The 27,788-nt window shown below is 39.5% G+C and overlaps 2 protein-coding genes across 2 annotated transcripts; both read right to left on the bottom strand.

The window, feature by feature from the left end:
• Window positions 1–26,261, bottom strand: LOC128745278 (E3 ubiquitin-protein ligase RNFT1). The gene is made up of 5 exons (XM_053842311.1): window positions 26,036–26,261; window positions 23,810–25,543; window positions 23,529–23,744; window positions 563–872; window positions 1–506 (listed from the first exon to the last, which is right to left on the bottom strand). Exons 2-4 carry the CDS (start codon window positions 25,421–25,423, stop codon window positions 639–641), a joined length of 2,064 nt encoding a protein of 687 aa, XP_053698286.1. The 5' UTR covers window positions 25,424–25,543; window positions 26,036–26,261; the 3' UTR covers window positions 1–506; window positions 563–638.
• Window positions 4,839–5,699, bottom strand: LOC128745280 (uncharacterized). Its single transcript, XM_053842313.1, has 2 exons — window positions 5,665–5,699; window positions 4,839–5,588 (listed from the first exon to the last, which is right to left on the bottom strand). The coding sequence occupies exons 1-2, from the start codon at window positions 5,676–5,678 to the stop codon at window positions 5,030–5,032; spliced, it is 573 nt and encodes a 190-aa protein (XP_053698288.1). The 5' UTR covers window positions 5,679–5,699; the 3' UTR covers window positions 4,839–5,029.
• Window positions 26,262–27,788: the final 1,527 nt, after the last annotated feature.

The following is a 27,788-nucleotide window of genomic DNA, read 5'->3' as shown; positions in this document are numbered from 1 at the left end:
AATGCTAAAACTATTAATATTCTTCCTTTAAATTGAAAAATAATATATCTGCTGTTGCTTAGTAATGCACTACTGCGTGCACTTATTCATTCGTCTGTTACTGACGAATGGCAAACCTAGTGTTAGTTTACTGATGACTTTCTGCATGTTAACACCGCATTTTCAAAGCACATATTAGACACCCATTCATCATTATTTTGTTTTGGTTTGCAAGATGGCTTCATATCAAATTCACTTCCGTAAGCACACACTCACTTTGCGTCCGACTGCTAAGAAAGGATATTGTAACATTTTATTATCATTAGACACAATGGGTGATGTTTCCACTTGATAGTTTAGGTGTTGGAATAGACTGCGGATAAACTGAGATGAATAAAAATAACTCTACGTACGTCAACTAAATATCTACTAAACGGTTTAGCTTAGGAAGTGAACCACTTTTATCAATATTTAAACACAGTAGAAGCAGCTTTGTGCTTCACCATTTTCACATCGTGTCCCGTGTTCTAAAATAATCGGTAATTATTATGCCGTCATCGAAGGAAATCAACAGAGCACTTGCCTTAGTTGTAACGGATCCCATCATTTTGCAAAATTTGGATTTCCTCAATAACTTAAAACAAGAATGCAAACTTCTTTTAGTACAGCTGTAGGAAAAACGTGGTTGCCCCGTCACGGTAGGACGGGTCGTCGACGATCTTGGCTCGACACAGCGGACACGTCTGCTCTCGATCGAACCACGTACCAACGCACAACTCGCAGAAAATGTGATTACACTCAAGCAGAACCGGTGAGTTGAAGCTGTCGTGACAGATTGGGCACTGGCCACCGCAGGCCTGAAGCTGTTCCTTCGATGGAATGGTGCCGTAACTCTGAAAAAGAAAACAAAATGCAATGAAAATGTGTGTGTTGTTGATTTACACTAACACTAAGCTAATTAACCATGAAAAGTCGCCCAATTTGACCGGACCACTCGAATGGCAGTGAAATCCAGACTAACTTCCCGGGTTGTTTCTGGTGCTCGTCATCTGAACTGAGCGCCGATGCCACTAGCGACGGCGGAGGAGACGATCGTTCGCCCGCGAACGATTCGTTGGAACCAGTCGCCATTCTGTGAGACTAAAGGAGCTGAGGATCGCTGACCAGCAGCTACCACTGCACTGAACTTCAACAGCGAAGTACCGTAGTGGCTCACGTTGAAAAGCAGCGCAGAATGTGACGGCATAGAGCCACACAGCCCTCGGATACGCCAATCTTTTTGCCTTTCTACTATATAAATATATAGTATAAAGGTATAGAAATCACTTGGAAAACCGGAAATGGAAAGAAGGTCCTGCGGGCTGAATGTTATATACCATTCGACTCAGTTTCGAAAACTGATCATTTTCTGTGTGTGTGTATGTATGTGTGTGTGTGTGTGTGTGTGTGTGTGTGTGTGTATGTAACGCTTTTAATCTCACTCACTTTTCTCGGAGATGGCTGGACCGATTTTATTGTTCTTAGTGTCAAATGAAAGGTCTAGGTGTCCCATTGGTCGCTATTGAATTTCATTTTGATCGGACTTTTAGTTCAAAAGTTATGTATAAAAGTACGAAAAATATGGGACTTCATTATCTCATAGATCCCTTAACCGATTTGAACAAAATTGATTGCATATGAAAGAGGAGCCTTACAAACCCTTAACTTCCAAATTTCATGATGATTGGACTTGTAGTTTGAAAGTTACATAAAGAAATGTGAAAAAATAGTGTTTAAAACATATTTTTGTAACATTTAAGAATTAATTCAATGAAAAACATCACACATTTTATTATTATTTGAAAATTACTGCTGAGATCTATCAAACGAAACCGAGTTATTTAAAATCGGACGGTTCATTCAAAAGTTATTCAAACTTTAACACTTAAGCACCGTATATTAAACCGTTAAAACGTCTGAAATCAAAACGTATCAATCAAATGTTGATTGTATTCAATGTGTGCGATGTATGTATGTATGTATGTATGTATGTGTGTATGTATGTATGTATGTATGTATGTATGTATGTATGTATGTATGTATGTATGTATGTATGTATGTATGTATGTATGTATGTATGTATGTATGTATGTATGTATGTATGTATGTATGTATGTATGTATGTATGTATGTATGTATGTATGTATGTATGTATGTATGTATGTATGTATGTATGTATGTATGTATGTATGTATGTATGTATGTATGTATGTATGTATGTATGTATGTATGTATGTATGTATGTATGTATGTATGTATGTATGTATGTATGTATGTATGTATGTATGTATGTATGTATGTATGTATGTATGTATGTATGTATGTATGTATGTATGTATGTATGTATGTATGTATGTATGTATGTATGTATGTATGTATGTATGTATGTATGTATGTATGTATGTATGTGTATGTGATGACAATTTGCAATGAAATTCAAGAAAAGTGAGAAACATGTCAAAAGTCAGAAATTTTTGAAGCCTCTTAGTAGAAAACGAACTCTGAAATAAAAGAAAAGAAAAAAACTTTTACTGACTAAATTCCACTATTTAATATTTATTCGCGACAGATACGTATATGCTTTGAAAAAAGACATTGATGAAGCCTGCATGTTGTAGGCGAACTACGTATCTGTCTCAAATAAATATTAAATAGCGGGATTCAATTGCAAAGTTTTTTCTTTTCTTTGATTTTAGATTTCAATTGTCATTTTCTTCACTTGCTGTTACTCACAATTGCACGCAAAGCAAAAAGCGGAGAAAAGCAGTTAATTTAAGTATATAAGTATAGTGTTGTATAGGATCAAAATACTAGTGAGTTGATTTTTCCAAATAAATTTATACAAATTTCATACAAATTTTGCGCATCAATATATGCTCTTTTCAATCCATAGATACTAGAGCTTAGAAATGTTATATGAAAAATAGAAAGTAAACGTTGCACGGTAGTAACTTTGTACGATTTGTTTTCGTTAGTGACATTTTAAAGGACAGATGTCTTATGTCATGTATCATGTTTTAATTAATAAATCAAAAATGACCAGCACTGGAAATCATATCGATCATATTTCTCATTCTCAAGCATGTTTATGGTGCAGTTTTTGCACTATTTTTCGACCTCATCTTGTTTTCCTAACCCTCTAACATTGTAAAACCGATGCGATCAGGCTAATGACTATCTTTTCATGAAAGTACATTCAAAAGAAGCTCAAGTTTTGATTTTCATGCAAAAATAATTATCTGAAGGAGCGCCAGCTAAGAAAAAGTCCAATTTCTCTTTTTATATCTAATGCTCTATTCAGTTATTTTTTCTAATTCAGATATATTGCAAAATTGAAGCCAAGCAAACTAATAGTAAAATTTTGAGATTAATCATTTTGTTGTAGATATCCTTTTTCTTCAAAAACGAAGTAAAATAATAATTTTTCTGAACTCTTGTTTTTCAAAGATGCTAACTTTTGAACGCATGGTATTAATATCAAAATATAAAAAAAAAATCTACCCTTTGGGCTAAAACCACTCTAAAAAAAATATCAAAAAATATGCTATGAACGCATATTTCATATTGTCAGTTCAAAACAAGTTTCGTATGTGGCTCTGAAACCCAAAAGTTAAGGCCGACCGATTATAAAACTAAATAAGGTGTTCATCAAATAACATAAATGACGCTTACAAGTATTTACGCACCCAAGGAAAGAAAATATAATTATTCTACGCAATACGTTGTGAATTTTACTGGCAAATAAGGATTTTGAGGAATACGGAACAGATATTTAAAAATATAGTCAAGTTAATTATAGATGTTCCTGAGAAATTAAATAATGATTATTGTGGCAGTAGAAAGGCTAGGTCACGCCGTTAGGTGGATTAATTCGGGTTTTTTTGTGTGCTTGCACTATGCGGCCGATGCGATCATCTGTTGCTATTGCAACAACGGTTTACCTATTAATGTTAAATATTTACTGCCAACATCACGCTGTGCGAACCGTCCACACTCCACATGCGGGGAATGCAGTTGCGAGCGAAGAAGGCAGCCCATTATTTTCACTTTCATTGTTTGCGTTTTTGGTAGCCAGCCACATGGGCATGAAAAATACGTGCAATTAGCGGGGATGATCAGATTTAAATTTTTAAACTAATTTTTAATTTTAGAGCTGCACTTGTTGTAGGTATTAGAGATAAATTCCGGTTTTGAGACTATTTTTAATTACAAATATATATATATATTTTTAATTTTATCAAAATTGATTAACAGCTTTTTGAGCAATCCACCATCCGATGTAATCTGAATTAGATATACGAAACCATGAGAATGTGATATTAGGCTTGGAGTGAAGCGATTGATCGTCATTGGTTTCCATTAACCGCGCTTGTTTGGTCGTCTATTTTGGGGTACGAAAGGATAACCTTGTTGTGTGAATGTGAAACAGTACGAATTAGCTGCACTTACAGCATATATTTCGGCGATCGTGATCAACATCAAGTTACAGTTGAGAAGCTTGTGATGTGTGGTGGAGCCAGCTTTGGATTGACGTTGTGGTACCATCGTGTAGTGCAATAGTGGACTTTCGAAACGGACGGACGGACGGACGGACGGACGGACGCATCCAACGCTAAAACCGGTGATGACGGAGTTGCATCAATCGTGTGCAAAGCTTTTGCACATCTTAGCAAAATTCATCACAATATGAAAACCGCTGACCTTGAGTTAATATACATGAAACGTAGATTGCTAAATGTTTAATGCAAATAGTAAATACAAAAGAACGATTCACCAAGGATTGGAAACTTCAACAAATTTCAAATAAGTTTTCGCAAGTTTACGAATTTATGTGATGATGGCAGTTAATATTGTAATGATGTTCATATCACTCGTAAGTTGCGACGAAGCCCTTCACTTTTACCTGACTTGTATCGAGTTACTTCTATGAGGTATGGAATAATAAAATATGTAACAAAAAAGAATATCACACATATTTTCATAGGTATACTGCTAAAAACTAATTTCCGAATTATTCTTCCTCGTAGAAATCTAACCATTCTTCGACCAGTGGTTCATCTTCTTCATTCGGATCATAATCTACCAGGATATCCTCGATTTCATTGTCATCCCAGCCAGCATCGTCTAAAACGGCTTCCTCTTCTAGCCGGACATCTTCAGATTCATTGTCATCTTCCCAGTTAACATCCCAGTTAGCATCGTCTAGCAGATCATCTGCTTCGGGTTCACTGATATCCCAGTTAGCATCGTCTGGAACGCCCCCGCTATCTGACCCTTCGTAACTTCCTGTATCACCTTCTTCCAAACAGTCTGAGTCATATTCCATATAATCTTCATCTTCAACACTTGAAGCAGTAAACGAATCGTCGAACTGATTTTCTTCATCCGAATAGTCCACTTCCGCTCTCGTGGCATTCAGCGGCATCCCTTCCGTCGTGACGATTCTGCAAATGGGGCAACGATTTCTTACAGATAACCATCGGTTGATGCAGTCGGCATGGAAACGGTGTGCGCATTGCTGCAAACGCAGCGCACTAGGTGGCATCGCTTCCAAACAGATAGCGCATTCGCTATAGGAACGCAAAAGGAAACATTTTGTCGATCACTTGTGGATAAGCAATTCAGGAAACAATTATTAAAAATTACCCAGTCGATTCCATGTTTTATATTCACGAAAATAAATTTAAAAAATCCGAACAAAAACAACAAACACAACACATATGTTGACGCTGCTGAAATACCCAATAAAAATTTTGACAGATGTTGTTAAACGGACATACACTGATAAAAATAGACACGGCGTTGCCAAGGAAACTGATACGTGAATTTAAAGAATTTAATGTGTAAATCTCGACCAACATGTCAAAAGGTCCATCAATGTGCAAGTGAGAGATTCTCTTTGCGTCTCCTCTCTTGTGCTTATTACGGCGGCATAAATGCATTTCAACACGATTTTTCTCAAGCATTAGCTGACCAATAACGCCAGCAACCGTTTCATGCCCAATAGACGCATTCAAGTGCATTTATGCCGCCGTAATAAGTGCACGAGAGTAGACTAGAGTGACTATATACAGAGTGGCGACAAGTCATCCCAAATGTATGCAATGCGGTTTTTTTCAAGGCTTTTCTTTCTCTTTCCTGCATACGCGTTGGATAGGTCGTCTGCTCGATTGGAATGACACTGACAGATAATTATCATTCCAATTTTGACATTGTCGCCACTCTGTATATAGTCACTCTAGAGTAGACTAGTGTCCAGATTTTTGACGTAGGACTACGTCTTTCAGGAAGGTAGCTGGTATAGGGGGTAATTCCAAAATATCTTTCTCGAAAAGTGGTCAGGTTTTGAACGCTAATAGCTTAGTGGTTTACCGATCGATTTCCAATATTCTTACACCAATCGAGTAAAAAATCTTCTAAGAATTGGCCCAAATGAAAAAAAGTAATCCATCTCGATGTTGAACTATTGAAAAATTGAAAATAATGAACCTATGTTTTACCAGAACTCTAGCTTCGTGATTGGTTGTTGGAAATGACGTCATCAAAGTGGAAATGCGTTTTCACGCTTCAGCTTATAATAGACCAAATCATCATACCGTCAATTGACAGATACTGGCGCCCTTGTTTACATTTTGGAAAACTTTCCTTTCCGCTTATAGCGAATGTAGCGTGTTTTTGAACATTTTACAGGCATAATGGCTTTTTGTAATCAAGTAGGCAATCGTATGCTTGGTTACGCAGTTATAGCAACATAAGCTTGTTAATTTTTCATAACAGTTAGTTACACATTTGCTCTTGTTCAATACAGACTAGTTTCATTAGTTCTCTTGTTTTATTCCTGAAACGTCCATTTACAATAGGTTATGGGCACGATCAAGGATTCGGCGCTTGGAATTGCTCAGTTCAGCGGAGGTCCAGGTTTCCATAACTGGAGTTTCCGAGTCCGGATGTTCCTGGATGCAGCAGGAGTTATGAATACGCTTACTGAAGATCCCCCGTTGGTGGCCGAAGAAAGGCAGAAATTCGGTGAAGCGGACAGGAAAGCCAAATCGTTATTGATTAGTTTCCTTGGAGACGACTGTCTGGAGATTATAGATCATTACACGGGAGCTCCTAACCACACTTTTTCGACAGCACTTGGTGGTTTGTTTACATGGTGTTAAAGTTTGAATTGAATTTTCTATCTTTGTCCGGCAGATAATGATCAAGAATTATAGTTTTTATTTATGAGAAAGCACCTTACATGCATTTTAAAGCAACTGATGCAGTAATCCTTCACGAAATTTTAAATCGAAACTGCTGGATGTAACAAAAAACATGTAAACAAACCACCAAGTGGTGTCATTTGACGGCAAAATGACGTCATCGCAAAATGATCTATTCGTGAAAAATCTACTGCAAAGCAAATGTGGCAAGCTCTGGAAAATTGCTTTGCGAAGAAGTCCCTTGTAACTCAAAACTTGGTCCGGAAGCAGCTTGGAAGGCTGAAGATGAACGAAGGTGAATCGATGCGGAACCATCTAGTAATCTTTGAAGGTTTGATTCGACAACTAGCAGTGGCAGGTGCTCAACTAGCGGAAGCTGACCTGATTGTGATGTTGTTCGGAACCCTTCCGGAATGTTATGATCCATTAATTACGGCGCTGGAAAATCGCAGCGATGACGAGTTAACGGTGGACCTGGTCAAACAAAAGCTCTTGGCAGAGGAGGTAAAGCTGCTTGACAGACAGAAAGATTCGTCGGAAAAATCAACAGCATTCGTTGGTGAAAAAGGTAGAGGTAAACCTAAATTTTTCAACGGCAAGTGCCACAAATGCGGCCGAAAAGGGCACATGAAAAAGGATTGTCGGCAAAAAGGTATCATGGAAGCTAACGTCGCTACAGGCAGCAAAGCAGTTAGTTTCATGATCAAACGCAAAGAAGCAACAGGGCCGCGTAGTGAAAAAATTGATTTTCAAGCTGGATTCTGGATCAAGTGACCATTTAGTCAATGATGCCAGTGTGTTCTCGTCGTCGTCAACCTTGTGCAAACCAATTGTTATCCAAGTTGCAAAGGATGGTGAAACTCTAATAGCGAAAACGAAGGGTGTAATTGATGGCTGTAGTAATGAGCAAGTTCCAGTAAATATCAACGAAGTGCTTTATATTCCCGAGTTACGAGATAACTTGATGTCAGTCAAACGGTTGACTAAGGCAGGGATTTCCGTGCTGTTTGCTGGGAAGCAGGCTTTTCTTCGTAAAAATGATCAGATTATTGCGACGGCAGAGCTGAGAAACAGTTTGTACGAGTTGGAAATTAGCATTGATTCGCCAACTGTATATTTATGCGAAGCGGAAACAAGTGAATTGTGGCATCGACGAATGGGACATCCCAGTGATCAAGCAATGTCACTATTAGTACAACATGATATGGTTACTGGTATCAATGTAAAGCCGAAACCAATTGGTTTCTGTGATCCTTGTGTGCAAGGCAAACAATGCCGTGAACCCTTCAACGGAACTAGACAGCGTGCAACTAGACCGTTGGAAAGGATTCACTCGGATGTACGTGGTCCCATTGATCCCGCGGCGTGGGACGGTTCGAGATACGTTCTATCGTTCATAGATGATTACACCCATTTTTCGGTAATCTATCTCTTGCGTAAGAAGTCTCAAGTGTTCGAGAAACTTCGTGAATTCGAAGCTATGGCGAAGGCGGCTACATGTAGTACCATTTCAAAACTGACGGTGGACCAAGGTAGAGAATACGGTTCAAACGAACAGAAGCAGTGGTTCAAGTCAAAAGGAATCCAAGTCGAGTCAACGGTTGCATACACACCTCAACAAAACGGTGTTGCTGAGCGTTTTAATAGGACGCTTATAGAAAAAGTTCGGGCAATGTTGTTGGACTCTCAGGTTCCAAAGCATATGTGGACAGAAGCTGCTCTTACTGGTGTTTATTTGCTGAACCGAAGCCCGACGACCAGTCTGTCGTGTAAGATGACTCCTGCGGAACTCTGGTTTGGTGTTAAACCGAATTTGAAAAGGCTACGTATTTTCGGTTGCAAAGCTTTTACGTGGGTTCCAAACCAAATGAGGAAGAAATTAGATGCAAAGAGTGTAGAAGTTGTCATGATGGGTTACGCACCAAACGGTTACCGACTGTGGGACAGGACGCGCAAAAAGGTCATCGTAGCTCGTGATGTGAAATTCAACGAAAGCTGTTTTCCGTATGCCATTGAATCAGATGTCCGGCAAACTCCCTTAGTTGTACCGTACCAGTTTGAACAAGAGGGGGAAAAAGAAGCTGATGTTCAACGTGCTACAGAAGCAGACGAAGACGATGAAAACTTCCATAATGCAAGCGAGAATCTTGATGTCAACGTTGATGAAGAACGCGATAGTCCAGGATCATCAGCGCTCCCTTCACAATCAGAACATCACGAGTCTCAAGGACAAACGTTGATGAGGCGCAGTGAACGGGAGCGCACTCTTCCTGGTAAGTTTTTGGATTACTTCGTTGGTTACGGAGCAACTTCTGGCAGTGACTTTCCCACAGATATCCCACAAAGCTTCAACGACATTTCTGGACGTGATGATTGTGAAGACTGGCTACAGGCAGTGCAGAGCGAACTCGAATCTCTTAAGGCGAATGACGTGTGGCAGCTAACGACGTGTCCGGCTGGAGTGAAACCACTTAAATCGAAATGGGTATTTCGTTTAAAGGAGGACGAGAATGGTCGAGCAGTGCGGTACAAAGCACGGTTAGTAGCAAAGGGCTACCTACAGAAGGCAGGAACAGATTTCCAGGAGACCTACGCGCCGGTTGCTAGATTGGCCACTATCCGGGTTGTACTAGCGGTTGGAGTTCACCACCAATTTCATTTTCATCAAATGGATGTGCGCACAGCTTTCTTGCACGGTCAGCTCAAGGAAACAATCTACATGGAGATCCCGGACGGTGTGTCTAAGAAGCCTGGACAAACTTGGAAATTGAACAAGTCGCTATACGGATTAAAACAATCTCCACGTTGTTGGAATGAGCGATTCAACGAAGAACTTTTAAAGTTGGGTTTCTCAAGATCTAAGAATGATTATTATCTGTACACAAAATTAGACGATAACGATGAACTCTTCCTGATAATTTATGTCGATGATCTGTTGATTGCGGGTCGTAACTTGATCTCCATCAAGAGTTTGAAGAGTAAGTTGACCGAGGTTTTCGAAATGTCTGACTGTGGCGAACTGCGTCATTTCTTAGGAATCAAAGTCGATTACAATTATGAGACCGGTATTATGAAGCTATCGCAAAAGGCAAGCATTGATCGACTGATGAGAAATTTCCAGATGAGTGACTGCAATTCTGTTAAAACCCCGATGGAGAAAGGTTTGTCACTGGATCAGTCAGGACCGAATACAGCGGAACCATACCGTGAACTGCTGGGATCTTTGATATATCTCATGCTGTGCGTAAGACCTGATATTTGTTTTCCAGTTGGATATCTTGGACGATTCCAGCAGAATAGAGATGGTCGGGTAGCGGAAAATTTACCCGAAACCCGCACCCGTACCCGTACCCGCCGGGTACGGGTCGGGTTCGGGTATTGAAAAAAAATAATTTGCGGGTTCGGGTCGGGTACGGGTTTGGTTTTGAAACCGGGTACGGGTCGGGTCGGGTCTATTGACCTCGTTTAACACTAAAGATTGTCGGGTATCCGGACCCGTACCCGTGCCCGACGGGTTGCGGTCGGGTTCGGGTATCAAAAAAAATAAACTTGCGGGTTCGGGTCGGGCACGGGTTTTTATTTTTTTTCCTAATCGGGTACGGGTCGGGTTCGGGTATTCAAATTTTCATACCCGACCATCTCTACAGCAGAACCCTACAGTACAACATTGGAAGGCGCTGAAACGTGTTGTTAGGTATCTTCAAGGTACTAGGGATCTAGTTTTGCAATATACAAGGAGAGACATTAGTAAGCCATTAGTCGGATATGCAGATGCAGATTGGGCATCCGATGTAAGCGATCGAAAATCGATTAGCGGATATCTGTTTAAGGTCTTCGAATGTACCGTGGATTGGAGCAGTAAGAAGCAATCAACTGTAGCCACATCATCAAGTGAGGCTGAGTATGTGGCACTTAGCATGGCATCATCAGAATCAATCTGGCTTCAAGGCATCCTGAAGGATTTGAATATTACAAGCTCACCGGTTACTATTTATGAGGATAACAGAGGCTCCATACATATGGCAAAGAACATGGAATCTAAGCGAACACGACATATCGATATAAAACATCATTTCATTCGTGATAACGTTGCTTCAGGACTATTGAAAATAGAGCCAATAAACACCGAGGACCAAATCGCAGACATCTTTACGAAGGCACTGGATTACAATCGTTTCAAGATTCTTCGTACCAGTCTAGGATTAACCGATTGAGAGGGGGTGTAATCAAGTAGGCAATCGTATGCTTGGTTACGCAGTTATAGCAACATAAGCTTGTTAATTTTTCATAACAGTTAGTTACACATTTGCTCTTGTTCAATACAGACTAGTTTCATTAGTTCTCTTGTTTTATTCCTGAAACGTCCATTTACAATACTTTTAAATTTAGTCCTAATGCCCTTTAAACTCGGCTTAAACAACAAATTTGCCGTTTAAACAGCTGAAACTTTTTTGAACTCTGCGATCTGTTTGTAAACAAGGGCGCCAGTATCTGCCAGATGACGTCACCTTGATTTGGTCTATTGGGTATTTTAGCGGTATTTAAATTCTCGCATATTATGATAAGATATGATGTCACTGTAAAGTCACATGAAGATTTTTCCAAAATTTGACGAGTAAAAGTAATAAAAAAAGCATTTTTCTCATTTAAAAATTTTTTTTGGGATTAGACGATAGCTTATATTGCTCTTTGCATTGAAAGTTGGATTTTGAACACACTTGTTCAGTCACACATTTTGTAGGTGAGAAATGTTGCCAAAATTTCGTGGAAAAAAACATGAATCTTGGTTGATTCCTATTTGAATTCTAATGCTTACGTAGAGTTGTTATCGACGCTAAGAATAATATAAAAATAGTTTCTAAATACGTAATTCCACGCATAATTCATAACTTGAACAAATATGCAGCATATATGAAATAAATGAAAAATTAAATACTATTTGCTTCTCCTACAACTGGTACTGGCGCCACTGCTAAATCAAATGTCAGCTCAGATGGGAGAGTTGTAATGATGGGAAATGCCGATCAAAATCTATAACGATTATTCGCAATGACGGCACCGCACGACCTCTTTTCTACTTACAGAACTGCCCGTAGCTGAATGCGTGAAAATTATTTCCGACATATTTCTGTCTTTTGGACTCTTTAAAAAATCGCTATTCTGCTACACGCATACTCGAAACTAATGTAGGTGTCTCCACTGCGGCGCCGTCATAGCGAATTGATCAGGGGGCTGATATGACGTCACATTTTCGTTGCTCACATGAAAAAGGCGGCAAACGCAAAGCGATTTCGCAAAACGAATTTAACTAACCATTTTCACAGTTTCATGTATTTCGCATTAATTGCCTGCCTGGCATTGGCTATGTGATGCTAAAACCTTGGCTAAAATCAAACTATAACTAACAAAATTTAACAATTTACACATCCGACTCGGCTGTCAGCTTGAGCCCATCTATGAAGCTGTCAGCTTGGGCCCGCTCTATGTTGGCTACGTTTTTTTTGTACAGGTTGGTATTGGAAGCGTCATTCCCGTGGAATTGATAAAGTTTTGACGTAGGACTACGTCTTACGGCAAGTTTTGAGATAGGGTGTCATTCCAAAAAATCGAAAAATGCGAGCGTCACGAAAAATGAAAGGTTTTGAGCGCTAATAGCTCAGCGGTTTTCCGATCGATTTTCAATATCCTTACACCAATCGATCGGAAAATCTTCTAAGAATTGACTCAAATGAAGAAAAGTATGGATTCTTAATGTTGAACTATTGAAAAATTGAAAATAATGAGCCTATGTTTTACCAGAATTCTCGCTTCGTGATTGGTTGGAAGATTCTTTACGATGATCTAAACCTATACCAATTTGATATCTGTGCTTGGGAAGTAAGCCAAAACAAGTGACCAAGTTTCCTTATTTCAACAAGAATTCTTAACACCGCGGTTAAACCTAGACCATTTTGACGTCCTTGCTTGGGAAGTATGCCAGATAGAGTGACAAAGCCCCCTCGTGCCAACAAATTTCTTACGAACGCGATTAAACCTAGTCCAATTTGATGTCTGTGTTAGGAAAGTGTGCCAGAAAAAGTGACACAAGTTCATTGTCCCAACAGATCGCAAATTCTTTACTGCGAGACGATTAAACCTTGGCGAATTTGATATCTGTGTTGGAAAAATGTGCTACAGCTGTAATGTTCGGTTATAATACGACTCTGTATGAAGGTGAAATTAGTCGTCATCAATTCTGCCAATTTCAAAAGCAGTTTTTTTTTGTTTGAAACAAAATTTCGGTTTATGAAAATATATTCGCTATGTTCAGATTGGCAAGAAGAATGCGGTATATACATTTTTATAAACACAATCCCGCTTTTGGGCCGAAAAACTGCTTCCGAAATTGGGCTTTCCGACGAAAAGTCAATGACTGCTAGTTTCCCGTGAATACGCATGCTTACCGTTTCATTAGAAATGTATTGAAAAGATGTGCTGTTGATAAAATAGGATTGAATTGGTGAAATCCCATCAACGTGGGGAACCATGGGTAATAAAAACAATCTTTAATGTCAGTAAGGTAGCAGGAAAGCAATAAATTGTGTTCTTGATTTTGTTAAATTGTTTTCAAATGCACAATTTTTTGAGAATTGAACGTATGCAATGTTACTACTTTGATAAATGTTACATACAACGCATGTAGCATGTATATATGTTGCATATAGCATGTATACATGAAGAATCGAATGATTACAAGCATGAATACATGCTACTATCATTATAAAGAGACTTACGTAGTCCTGCGTCACCTATATATGCGGTCGTGTCTTGTACACAACCCCTCTGATTTTTTCTTATCGCTAATAATTAATAACGATAATATGAAAGCAAAAATACGTAAGAAATAGAACAAAAATGTTAAAATAATAACAAGCCAAGAAGATTTCACTTTAAACCTAGAGTGACTATATACAGAGTGGCGACATGTCATCCCAAAAGTATGCAATGCTCTAGCAATGCTTATTTTCTTTCTCTTTCCTGCATGCGCGTTGGATTGGTCTTCTGCTCGATTGGAATGACACTGACAGATAATTATTAGAGTGACTATATACAGAGTGGCGACAATGTCAAAATTGGAATGATAATTATCTGTCAGTGTCATTCCAATCGAGCAGACGACCTATCCAACGCGTATGCAAGAAAGAGAAAGAAAAACCTTGGAAAAACCGCATTGCATACATTTGGGATGACTTGTCGCCACTCTGTATATAGTCACTCTAATAATTATCATTCCAATTTTGACATTGTCGCCACTCTATATATAGTCACTCTATTTAAACCCTCCAATTTTCGATATTCTTCCGTGACGATAAAATTTGATGGTATTCTCGATATAAGATTACTAGCGATATTATCAGTAGCACACTTTTCATCACAGTTTTGAAGGTTGCACTTTATAACTGTGCAGTCCAATTGAGTGTGAAGAGCGCAATAATTTCAGCGGGGTGGTGTGGCTGTCAAACTGCATACATTGTACATTACCCACTGATTGGTTTTGGTACTTTTGGTTCTGGTGCCTACTTAGGCTGTGAACCATTTCGCGAAATTTTCAACTTTTTGGTTAAAATTTGACAGTTCGATGGTTTTCCGAAAATAACCCTGCTCGGGAGCATGGTTAGTTTTAACCAGGGGTGTGAAATTGTCAAAATTTTGCGGACTCGACATCCATGGACGGCGACAACTTGGAACCAGCCAGTATACCGAAAATAACAGCTAATATTAGTTAAATTATAGCTAAAAGGCTGTGCTTAACTGCTTTCTAATTAGTTTCAGTAGTGTTAAAATGAATAAACCTTTAAGTAGGCACCAGAACCAAAAGTACCAAAACCAATGAGTGGGACATGGACAATGTATGTAGTTTGACAGCCACACCACCCCGCTGTCCTTTCTACGTGAAAAATCCAGCGGGGACACAGAATTATATGTGGCATCCCTGATGCAGAGTTTTCAAAAAGATTGTTCGCATATTACGAACACAATTTATAGCGGCCATCATTATAGCGCGTAAAAAGCTGGATAGAGCATATATTTCGGTCAAATTTTTCATCCTTTTCAAAATACAAGCACGCATTTTGAAAATATTCTAGCATTTAAGCCAGCGAAATGTATTTCGTACTTTAGTGACAAAGGAATGTAATTTTATGTTTAAAGGTCTTTTGTCGCTCTCATTTTCAGCACTAACACACACATCAGTGAAAAATTTTAGAAAATCTATGTGGTTTCCACTTTGATTGAGCTTGAGCGTGTATATTTAGTATCGTCGTAAAAATCGGAAGAGAGGAGACACGAAGAGAATCTTTCATTGTCACATAGGTCTATTTGAAAAATTACCCGAGAAATAGTTTCTTATACTTATCAGTATTTTAATTATCTAATCAGCTATATAGCTATAAAGAAGGATTTCTGTCTGTCTGTCCGTATGTTCCTTATAGAATCAAAAACTACTGAACCAATCAGCGTGAAAATTTGCATGTAGAGGTTTTTGGGGCCAGGAAAGGTTTTAGTGATGGTTAGAGACCCCTCCCCCCACAAATGAAACACAAATTTCCGCATAACTCGAGAACTAATCAAACAAATAGAACAAAATTTGGCATGTGGGTGTTTTTGGTGACAAGAATTTATTCTATGGTAAATTGGGACCCCTCCCCACTTTAGAAAGGGAATTATTACTCCTCTCCCCATTAAGCGGGGGGGCTTCCATACAAATGAAATACAAATTTCCTCATAACTCGAGAACTAATCAAGCAAATGGAACCAAATTTGGCATGTGAAGGTTTTCGAGGGCAAGAATATTTTCTATGGTGAATTAGGACCCCTCCCAACTTTAAGAGGGGGGGCTCCTATACAAACGATATTCGAATTTCCTCATAACTCGAGAACTAATTAAACAAATGGAACCCAATTTGGCACGTGGGTGTTTTTGGAGACAAACAATTTTTCTATGATGAATTGGGACCCCTCCCTACTTTGGGAGGGTGGGCTCCCATACAAATGAAATACAAATTTCCTCATAACTCGAGAACTAATCAACCAAATGGAACCATATTTGGCATGTGGGTGTTTTTGGAGGCAACCATTTTTCCTATGATGAATTAGGACCCCTTACCTTTTTAGGAGGGGGGGCTCCCATACAAACGGAATACAAATTTCCTCATAACTCGAGAACTAATCAAGCAAATAGAACCAAATTTGGCATGTTGAGGTTTTTGGAGGCAAAAATATTTTCTATGGTGAATTAGGACCCCTCCCCACTTTAAGAGGGGGGCTTCTACACAAATGAAATACAAATTTCCTCATAATTCGAGAACTGATCAAGCAAATGGAACATAATTTGGCATGTGGGTGTTTTTGGAGGCAACCATTTTTCCTATGATGAATTGGGACCCCTTACCTTTTTAAGAGGGGGAGCTCCCATACAAAGGTAATACAAATTTCCTAATAATTTGAGTACTAATCAAGCAAATGAAACCAAATATGGCATGTGGGAGATTTTTGAGTCTTGAATTTATTTTATGATAGAGACCTCTCATCCCTGTGGTAGGGGGATATGGACTCTCATACAAAAACAGAAATTTTTGCGAAACTCAAAAACTAATCGAACGAATCGAGAAGTTTGAGACTCTTCCATAAAACATTAGTCAATAACAAGACCACAAAAACTATCTATAGTAACACTAGATCATTCAGGACGAGACGACCACGAGTGTTGCAGGTGACCCGCCGTCGGAAGCGCCGCCCACTTTGGGGAGGCAACTCCCAGCAGAAATCACTACTGTCTAGGTTTATCTGTTTTCCTAGGTATACCTGGGTTTCCTGGAACGAGCGACAGCGAGTAAGGAGAGGATCGCGAAATGGTACTTTCCACAAAAAAGTTTTCCGTGAAATGGTACATTCCGCTTAAGGTTTTTCGCAGTGATATTCAGCGAAATGTTGTACAATCATGGCGAATATTACTATCCGCTTTCTGGCTATGCAGGAAAAATTGCAACTTTGCATATTAAACTACCCATTCCAGGTAACTAATAAGCATTAACATAAGCAGCAAATCAGCGTATCTGGCATATTATACTGCACGTTGTTGTATATTAGCTTTTTGACTGCATAACTGTTGTAAATTGGCATCCAAAATTGTATTCAAATTCTTCGTGTCGATAATTAGCTGTAAATTAGCATTGTCAGCACTATAAGAAGGTTATCAGTAAAGTAGCTGTATACAGGCATACCTCGATATAAGACAGCCTCGTTATAAAACAACCTCGATATAAGACAATTCGATATAAGACAATTTTGTCTTATATCGAAACAAATCCCTTTGACATAGCTGGTAACGATACCAGAGCTGATTTTCCATTCTGAAATCGGTGCCATGAAGATGTTCATTATTTCAAAATAACCCCAAAAGTAGTTAAAAACTAATAGTTCAAACAATAATAAATAGTTCAAAAACCGTAAACACATAACACAGAGCAAATCTGGCGACCGCTAATGCATTTTTTTTTTGGAAAAAAAAACATGTTTCGATATAAGACAATTTCGATATAAGACAACTTTTAGAAATTATAAGTTGTCTTATATCGAGGTATACCTGTATTTTGCCAAAATAGCATTTAAGGCGACTTAAATGCTTATTGGCCTACATTTGAATAGCATTGGTGATGCTTATTGGTTACCTGGGATGCTTTCATAGTAACGTAACTGCCAAAATGAATCATCTAAAGTTGAACTTCTCAGAAACTTGCAAAACTCGAGATTGTGACAAAGATCATCCGAGATTCATGATTTATGTACAACACAAGTTAATATGTGGCAATACGAAATTTGTCGGGTCAGCTAGTAAATCTATAAAAACTAATGGCTATAGCAGAAAGCATTATTTTCGAAGATTTATTTCCATATTAATCGTATGGGTAACATATACGTATTAATGACAACGCTTGTAACAAAAAGAAATGGAACAAAACTGATATACTCCTTAAAGTTAATCTGAATCGTAATCGTAATAGTAATCCCAATCATAACCTCCCGAAAATACTGACCATTGGTCTTCCAGTGTGTCGTATTCGTATCCGAGAAAAAGTTCATCTTCGATTTCACCAACATCCCAGTTATCATTTAGAATGTCCTCAGTCTCGCAATGTTCGCAGTAGGCTTCTCCGTCAATCGCAGCATCGCCAACTTCGTCATATTCATAGTCATTAACTTCATCTCCATGATCTTCATCTTCAAAAAAATCTTCGTTTACAATACTAAACAGTTCTGTGAACTGATTTTCAATTTCTTCATCATCAATCACTTCTGCTTCCACGATATCTTCCATATCTTCCAACCAGATAGCAACCAAGTCGCTGTTAGGACAGGAGACGCAAAAGAAAATATTTTGTCAATTTCGATAAACTGTGTCAGTAAACAATGGTTAAGGTTTACCTAGTTGATGCCATATTTTAAAACAGGAACAGGACTCGGAAAAATCGAAAAAATAATAAATTTGAAAAGCACAACAAAAAATGATTAAACGATGTACGTACTGCAAACAGCGCAAACAAAAATTAGAGCACTCCACTAGCCAGCCACTACAATCTCTATGCTCAGACAGATTCAGCGATAGCTTAAAGCTCAGATATTTTACTTTTACTAGAACATTCGGAACATTGCAAGGCTGCCATCTTTTATAATATTTGGTGTGTAATTTAAAGCCTTACAAAGGTCAAGTTTGGACTACACTCTTAAACGAGTTTTACCTGTAAATAGGTTGAATTTAACTAAAACTTATAATAAAAATACTCAAATTTACAGACTGTGGTGAAACATACAGACACAAACCGGCGAATGCAGAGTCGAAAATGTAGAGCCAAAAAGAATACAGCCGGAATTGAGTAATAGAAATAGAGGTTTCCTTCGCCGAAAATACCATCCAATGACCTACTATATCGACTTTACTCAAAATTCCGCTAGTGTTCCAACTTAAATTCTAAGTAGTCAAACCAAAAAGTGGTTAGGAGAAACACAAGTGTGTTATTTGACCCAGCGAATAATGATTCAATAATCGGTAGCAAGTAGCCTAATTTGGTTACATTGTCGACACAAAACTTGAATTTGTACAGTTTACGGGCATTCAGCATAGTCCGTCAGCACCAACGGCAACATATCAGGTATCAACATCTTTGGCTCGAGCAGCACGTTCCTCACAATCATGTGGAAGATTTGTGCCTTGTCCATCTTGCCCGTGTCATCATTTACCTGATGAGGACGGGAAGGAAAACAGGAGGAATAGGAAGGGGTGGATGAGGAATTTGGACAAACACATACATACCGAGATTTTTGTACCCCCGAGGGGATACTGCAATCCTTGGTAGTTAACTTATCAATAGTACACCCCCTGGGGGGTACACTCATGATAAATAAGAGCTTATAGCTCAAAACCGCTTTCGGTAAGAAACATCAAAATGTCTCGTAATTTTAGTTTCCTAAAATCCGATTCATTTAAGACGTAGGATCCAAAGATCCTATGACGCAATTGTGCTTCTGCAGGACAGTTGCAAATTACGTGATATGGTGTACCGTAGTCGGATTTACATAAATTACAACGAAACGATTCAGCTCGCTGAATCGTAGCCATGTGATAATTTAGTCTGCAGTGACCAGTCAGTGATCTGACAAGAATACTGCAATTTACCTTTGAGTGTTGCAAAAGAAATTTCGCAACCTTCTCACAAGGCTTAACAATGAAACTTTTCGTTTGACGACAAGTTTCAAGATTTTCCCAATAACGTTCATGTTCAGATGAAAACCAAGATCGAATCTTCTATTTTATCCAACATGCCGCAATTGGTAAAGCAGGTTGCGGTCCGAAACCCGACTTTTCTGCTCCAGATCTTGCTAGTTCATCAGCCCGTTCATTTCCGGTTATACCAGAATGGCCAGGAACCCAAACCAGATGAACGGTATTTAGAATGCTTAGTTCTTCTAATTAGGTGTGGCAGGTGATGACTGTTTTAGATTTAGAATTAGCCGTACAAAGGGCTTTTATAGCGGCTTGACTGTCAGAACAGAAGTAGATCATCTTGCCTATCAGTTCTTTCTGAAGTGCAAACTGAGCTCCGCACATAATTGCAAAGATTTCAGCTTGAAAAACGGTGCAGTAACTACCCAACGAATAGGATTCCTCCAATTCCAGCTCCTCACGGCAGTAAACACCAGCACCCGCGGTTCTTCGTACAAGGAACCATCGGTATAACAGACCACATAGTCGGAAATTTTCCTTTCCATGTAGTCTGACATCCACTCCTCTCTAGGAGGAAAGTCACTTGAGAAAGTCCTATACGGGAAAGTACGCATGAGCGTTACATCGCTAAGAGCAAGGGCAAACTTGTCCTCAGCAACAATTTGCGACCACAATCGAGTATGACCAGTGGAACCGTCCACAGACTCCCAAAGGCCAATCACGTGTAGTCGATAAGCACATCCTCTTGCTTCAGGTAGAAGTGTAGAGGTTTAATATTGAAAATAGCTTCTAGGGCGGCGGTAGGAGTTGTAATAAATTCACCAGACATTGCCATTAAACACATCCTTTGAAAATGATTTAGCTTTGTCTGGACAGTCACAACTTCTCTCTGCCACCATACAAGACAATCATACGCCAGTATTGGTCTGACAACGACCGTGTACAACCAGTTTATGTATTTGGGTTTAAGCCCCCAAGAGTTGCCAATTGCTCCTCTACATTTCCCAAAGGCCATGCACGCTTTTTTAATTCGGAAATCAATATTTGTGGACCAGTCAAGGTTGGAGTTGAGAATCAACCCCACGTACTTCACCTCGTTCACAACATCAACATTCGAATCGTAAAAGCGCGGAGCGCTAGCTCCATTGGTATTTCTACGCCTTGAAAATAAGACGATAGATGTTTTGATCGGATTTACCGAAAGTGCAGTTTCTCGGCACCACGTTTCCACGACGCGTAGTGTTTGCTGCATCAAGTCAAATAATGTGCTTATGCACTTTCCAACTATTAGGATGAGATAGTCATCCGCAAAACCATATGACGGATAGCCTAGACCATTGAGTTTCCTCAGTAGGTCATCCGCCACAAGGTTCCATAAAAGAGGCGAGAGAACGTCACCTTGTGGACATCCACAAACACTTTGCTTCCAAATGCTTGCTTGTCGTAAGGACGAAAAAAGTAATCGGTTATTAAGCATTTGTTCTATCCACTTTATGATTATTGAAGGCACATTATGATAACGAGCAGCCTCCAAAATGGAAGCGAAAGATACGTTATCAAACGCGCCTTCAATATCCAAAAAAGTTCCTAAGCAAGATTACTTTTGTGAAAAAGCAACCTCAATTTTATCCACCACATCATGTAATAAAGTGGTTGTAACTTGCCACTTTGATAAGCATGTTGGGCTGAATGAACAGGAACTTCCACTAAGCTTGTTTCGCGGATGTGGTGATCAACAATCCGCTCAAGTGATTTAAGCAAGAAAGACGTTAGACTGATTGGTCTAAAACTTTTTGCTTGCTCGTATGTCGCGCGTCCACCTTTAGGAATAAACTTAATGGTTATTTCACGCCATTGAGTTGGGATGTACCCAATAGCAATACTACACAAACATCCTTCTCAGAATGTGTTTGAGGTACTTGAATCCTTTATGCAGTAGAATAGGGTATATTCCATCTGTTCCAGGAGATTTGTATGGAGAGAAGCTGTTCACGGCCCACTCAATCGCTTCAGTTGTGACAAGTCTCCGAGCAAAAGCCCATGAGTCTAAGCCAACTAAAACGATTGCTGGATCGTTTCGAACTTCAGCTTCCACACAGCCTGGAAAGTAACTATTAAAGAGACATTCCAGGATTTCATTGTCATTCGAACAGTATTCGCCCTTCGAACTTCGAATGTTATTAACCTGATAATCTTTCGATTTTGACAGTATTTTATTAAGTCGACTTGCCTCGCCGAAACTGGAAACGTTGCTGCAGAACCTGTACCAGCTCGTGCGTGCTGAAGATCATAGAGCCTTTGCATAGGCTTTCCGGGTCTGCTTGAAAGGCTCCACGCCATCCCTACGACGTCTATTCCAGGCTCTCCTGCATCGTTTCTTTAGTTCCGCGAGATGAGAGTTCCACCATGGTGTTCCTCTAGTCGTTTTAAAAGTTTTTAGTGTTCAGGCTACTTAAAAAGCTTCCGCAATAAAAGATGTTGTAACATCTACAGCCACATCCAAGTCGATCGATGACTCAATCGTCGGTTCGAATCCTTGAAATTTCGTCGCCAGTTCCTCCTCAAAGAGTTCCCAGTCGGAAAATCTCGGATTGCGAAATGTTGCAGCGTTCAAGGAGACACCCAAATGATCAAAATATATAAAGCAATGATCAGATATAGGTGTCTCATTTGAAACATGCCATTGTGCCAACTCATGACTGATCCTGTTAGAGCAGAGTGTTACATCTAACACTTCCTCTCTACCAGCTCGTATGAAACTTGGACAATTGCCAATGTTGAGTATTCCAAGGTTGGTACTACTCAAATATTCCATGAAATCAGAGCCTCTCAGATTGATATCCGAGCTGCCCCAAATGATGTGATGGGCATTGGCATCACTGCCTACAATGAGCGGAAGCCCATTAGATTGGCAGTATCTCACCACATTTCTGAAATCGTCGCTGGGAGACGGCTCATCATGTGGTCAGTATGCAGAACAGTAGACATAGCGCCTATGGACATCATCCACGACGAGTTCTACTGTGACTGCACAAATATCTCGAGTAGTCAACTCAAAGATAAGGCATGCACTTATTGACCTATGCAACAATATGCATGCCCTGGGCATCAAACGAATTTTCTCTGTCTGCGTACGACAACCAACGGAACGGAACGTCAGTAATGGTCGCTGATGTGTCATATCAGCACGGGTTCACGGTAATACCAATTTCTTGCGAATCGGTTGAGAAATAATGTGAACTTCTTTTGTTACATTTTCTTTTTCTATTCTTCTAAAGTGCACCCCAATGTAGGGAATCATTTATCAAAAATTAAATTTGTATGAGACGTTCAGACACGTGTCATTGATTTCTGGAATTTCGAAAGCAAAGTACTCAAAATAATAAATATGTTTATGAAACAGTTATCACTTCATTCCTTCCGTTCATCAAAACACAATCAACATGTTTTCATGAACATAAACACTGCATTTGAAGTCCCAGGAATCAATAAGGCGTCAATAACACAACTTTTCAAAAATAAAATAAAAACTAGTGCAAACTCACCGTCTTTTGGAGCAACTTGATGACAGACCACTTGCAGAACTTGATCCGATCGAGCAGATCCGAAGATTTGGCGACCATGTAAACAGCCGACAGGATAACACCGACGATCTTCTCCGAACCCGAATAGGACTCGAACAGAAAGATTAGCCACGGTTGAATCGGTGCCGCAGAACGGTACAGTTGAGAGAGCGCCTCGGTCATCAGGTAGATTTTACCCTGTTCAATGGCAAAACAAACGGTCACTATGAAATTAAACAATTCGAACAGATTGCCCAACATACCCGGCTCTTGTACTCAATCACGCTGGGTGGCATCAGGGTAACTACAATCTTTACGATGATGGTTAACAGTTTCAGTACCAAATCGGACATGCACACGGAGAAAAGTAGCGACTTGAGACTCAGCGGTTCGGACAGATCCGGCATAAACATGATGCTGAGGAAAATATTCTTGCGCTCGAGCAGGAAGCCGACCACAACGAGCGCCAGTACTATAAAGATCAGCTCACGGAGCAGAACCATTATCCGCTTCTGAGCCTGTTTGGAGATTTCCTGCCGCACCACCCAGTTGGCGTGGGAAAAGGTCATTAGCAAGGCTAGGAAATGAATGATTCCGTCAAGATGATCGTAGCACAATTTGGTAATCAGAATAAACATCAACGGAATGTAGCGAGCAAATGTGTCAATCATGACGCGCGCTTCTGGAATTTGATTCAGGGCTTCATGAACAGTCGTTTCGTCTGATGGTTGATTATTGGAACTGATACTGTTGCTGCGCGTCCCATTGTTAGGATTCGGATTGGTGGGTGTCGTTGGTTGCTGAAGTGGTTCAGTTAGTGGAATACCGCTGCCACTAGCAATAGCTCCAAGAGAAGATGGTTGGTTTTGTTGTTGGCCAGATTGAACTGGCTGTTGTGTGAGAAGCTGATGATGCACAGTGGACAGAGGCTGGTGATTGTGAAAGTGATGGTGATGATGGTGATAGTTAAAATTTGGCATCATCGTCGGTCGTCCCACGTTGTTGGCATCTTCATCGCCAGAGTTCGGCTGGATCCAAGAGTTCGGTCTAATGCTGCTCGCAACCGATGAAGACGTTGAGATAGGATATATCTCATTGTTGGAAGACCGAAGAGACGGTCCTGTCATATTGTCCACATCTATAACGACATCGCTGGGGTTTCCTACGCCGTGATTCACCGGCGGAGTACTGCTGCCTGGCATATGGGAAACAGAGCGACCCGATTGGGCAAAAAGGTTGCGGCGTTCAGCCGAGAATAAATTGTTTGGATTGCGCGCTTGCTGCATAAAGGCAAAAATATCAGTTAGCAGGTTATTGCTTAAGTTTACTGCGACTCGCCCGCCTGTATTATCGTTGCTTACTCGCCGATCAGTTCCACTGCCAGCCGAAAGCATTCTGGCGAACGGAACTCGACCATTGAATGTGTTCCGAAAGCCAACATTATTGTTATTAGCATTTGCCATATTGCCTTCGTTGGAATTGACGGAAGTTTGTCTTTCGACAACAATCGAAAACTGAGGCTGGTGCACTGTGGCTAGTACCGTTTGTCCCTCTGGACCGTGGCTGCCAAGGCAAACGTTGCTACTACTAGCTGCTGTTGTCGGAGCTGTAAGATTATCAATAATAGTGACCGTAATTGCTGGAATGTTACTGATTGTGCTGCTGGTATCTTCTTCTGATGCTAAAGGAGGTCTACCACCCTCGTCGATGGTCAACGTACTGGAAGTGGTCTCTATAATTGCAGGAGAGTCTACGCTTGTGGGCGAGGATACTTCCGGTTTTACTGGAGATGCTGAAGGTATCTGCTGTTCTACTGATGGTTCTGCGGTCCTCGAGCTCAATTGCTGCTGTTCCGTTTCGGGTTTGGTATCGGACATCTTACGTTAATATTTCCCCAGGAATTTTTAACGTTCAAACAGCACTGCTACTAAGCATTGTTAACAAGCGTTGATGGTTTATGGATGCAGTCTCGACAGTATTACCATTCCGTGAAAATTCTAATGGAAATGACAGCGGAAACGACAATATGTTAGTATTTCTTTTCTATGCAGGTATGAAGCACTTTCCCTCCCACCACAAAACCTATTCCTGTTTCTCAACAATAAATATTAAAATATATCTGTTTGAATGCTATAGTGAGAGTGGCAAAACAAATGACATCATGACGAAAGCAGTCAAAACATGATCAATTTCAAACAATCAAAAAGATCGAAAAGCAAAATACAAGTCGAATACCTATAGATCGAGAATCTAGGTAAACAAATAAACACCAGATAAGCCAGACAAACATTGTTTTTAATATTCTCTCAGGCCTAAACGAAACTGGCTGACAATGAGCATTAAATTTCCGTGTTGATTAACATATCTGCAGCACAGCTAGCTCCGTAGCTAGTCGAGATCTGCTTTCCGAAGGCTGCGTCATACCTCTTCGTCATCAACATTATCCCCGCACTTGCAGTCTTGCACCCCTCATAATCAGACAAACTTACCTTATGTATTAGTGATTAACCTTCCTGTCTAGATTATTCGTTAGCGAAAGTTTCCACGAAAATAAAAGCAGCAAACAAAACCACACTACCTGAATGTAGTACCAGTACGAAACAAAAATCGAAACTAATTTTCAGCTAACACTGCTAAAATTCACCAAAATTCAAGTTTTTTCCAAAAAATTTGTCACCATTGTCGAACTTCGTCTTTTTTCCACTACTTTGACACTTCTGCTATGATGACTGGACCAACCAGTGCTGTAAAAATTACAGTTTTGTTTAAATGAACAAAGTGAACAGATTGTTACACATGTTAAAATTTTTAGAACGAAAAATATTGCGGTTTGAATACAAAAGAAAAATAAAATTATAAAATAACCTCGTATAGTTGTCTAATTTAAGATAGCGCGGATATGGTATATAAATGATTATTATGAGCAGTATTTTAACGAAAACAACTACCATTACGAAAATGCTGGCATCGCTGATTGCAGAAAGTGCAAGTCAATGAGGTTTAAAAAGGTGTGGCAGATGAAGACATTTGATGGTATTAGTAGCGAAAAAACAGAAAACGACGTCAAACTACAAAAACAAACCGCGTCGGACAATGGGGTTTGTTTTTGGAGTTTGACGTCACGCTTCATCGTGATTGGTCGATTTACGATTTCACCCACACCATGATGAAATTTCTTCACTGCACTAACACCACTTAACCAACTTTGCCACACCTGTATATATTACATTGAGTGCAAGTGACAACTGCCAATGTGAGAATGCAATGGTGCGTAGGAAAATCGAGTAAAACTCTACACAAAAAGTATGGCACTTTTCTACACTGGGTTTGTATAACAATTCCCAGAAAAAATTTTCAAGACTTTTTCGTTCAGATAAGATTTCGTATTTCTGGCTTTAGTTTTCAAAAGGTCGCATAATCAACCCTTTTGCATGCATTATGCGACCTTCTGAAAACTAAAGCCAGATTTCTCAGTTGCAATCGAGATATACAAACCAAATTGTTTGTTGGGGTGTGTCTGGTCACCTAAATTTCTTTTCCCAGTTCCGTGAACGCAGGTTGGTAATTCCGATCAGCCCTCAATTCCGGTAACTAAAGTAACCGAATTTTCGAAGATTGAATCAAAAACCATAGTTAATGAGAACCCTCATGATCAAAGCTTGCCCTTGAATTTTGAGTTTTAATTCAATCTTTTGAAAATCGTTACTTTGGTTAAGTGATCGGAATTAGGAACAAATGTAAGATCATATGCACGATCATATGACTTTCTGCCAAAACCCGCTTTCACGAAAATAGTTTCCCCGAATGAAGTTTTTTTTCTGAAAACTGTTTTTACAAATGGGTCATTCCACGTCAAGTGTCCGAGTCAATTGTCACTTCTCGGATTTTCACCAAACTCGGCCACATAGTTCTTTTTGGGTCAAGAAGCAAAAATCTCAAGTTTGGTGCCGATTGGTCTTTCCCTCGATTTTTGGAAACCCTCCCTTTCATTAGAAAAAGCATCATTTTCGTGAAATTCGTTTATTTTCTTTTGCTTATATCTTTGTAAATATTCAATTTAGAAAAAAAAACTCTTTTCTACATTTTCATGGTAAATCATCTGAGGAATCCGAAAAAGATATTAGTTTTTTGCGGTAGTGCTGCCAAATACTTTTATTTTTGATCTGAAAACTAAATTTGTATTTTTCTCTCAATGAGTACAATTTAATGTCAAAAATTTCAACACCATCGTGTTTCTCAGAC

This window comes from Sabethes cyaneus, chromosome 1 (genome assembly GCF_943734655.1).
Source record: "Sabethes cyaneus chromosome 1, idSabCyanKW18_F2, whole genome shotgun sequence".
In the NCBI taxonomy this organism is placed as follows: Eukaryota; Metazoa; Arthropoda; class Insecta; order Diptera; family Culicidae; genus Sabethes; species Sabethes cyaneus.
The sequence above is the reverse complement of the archived record's forward strand: the minus strand, read 5'-3'. Positions and strand labels throughout refer to the sequence as shown.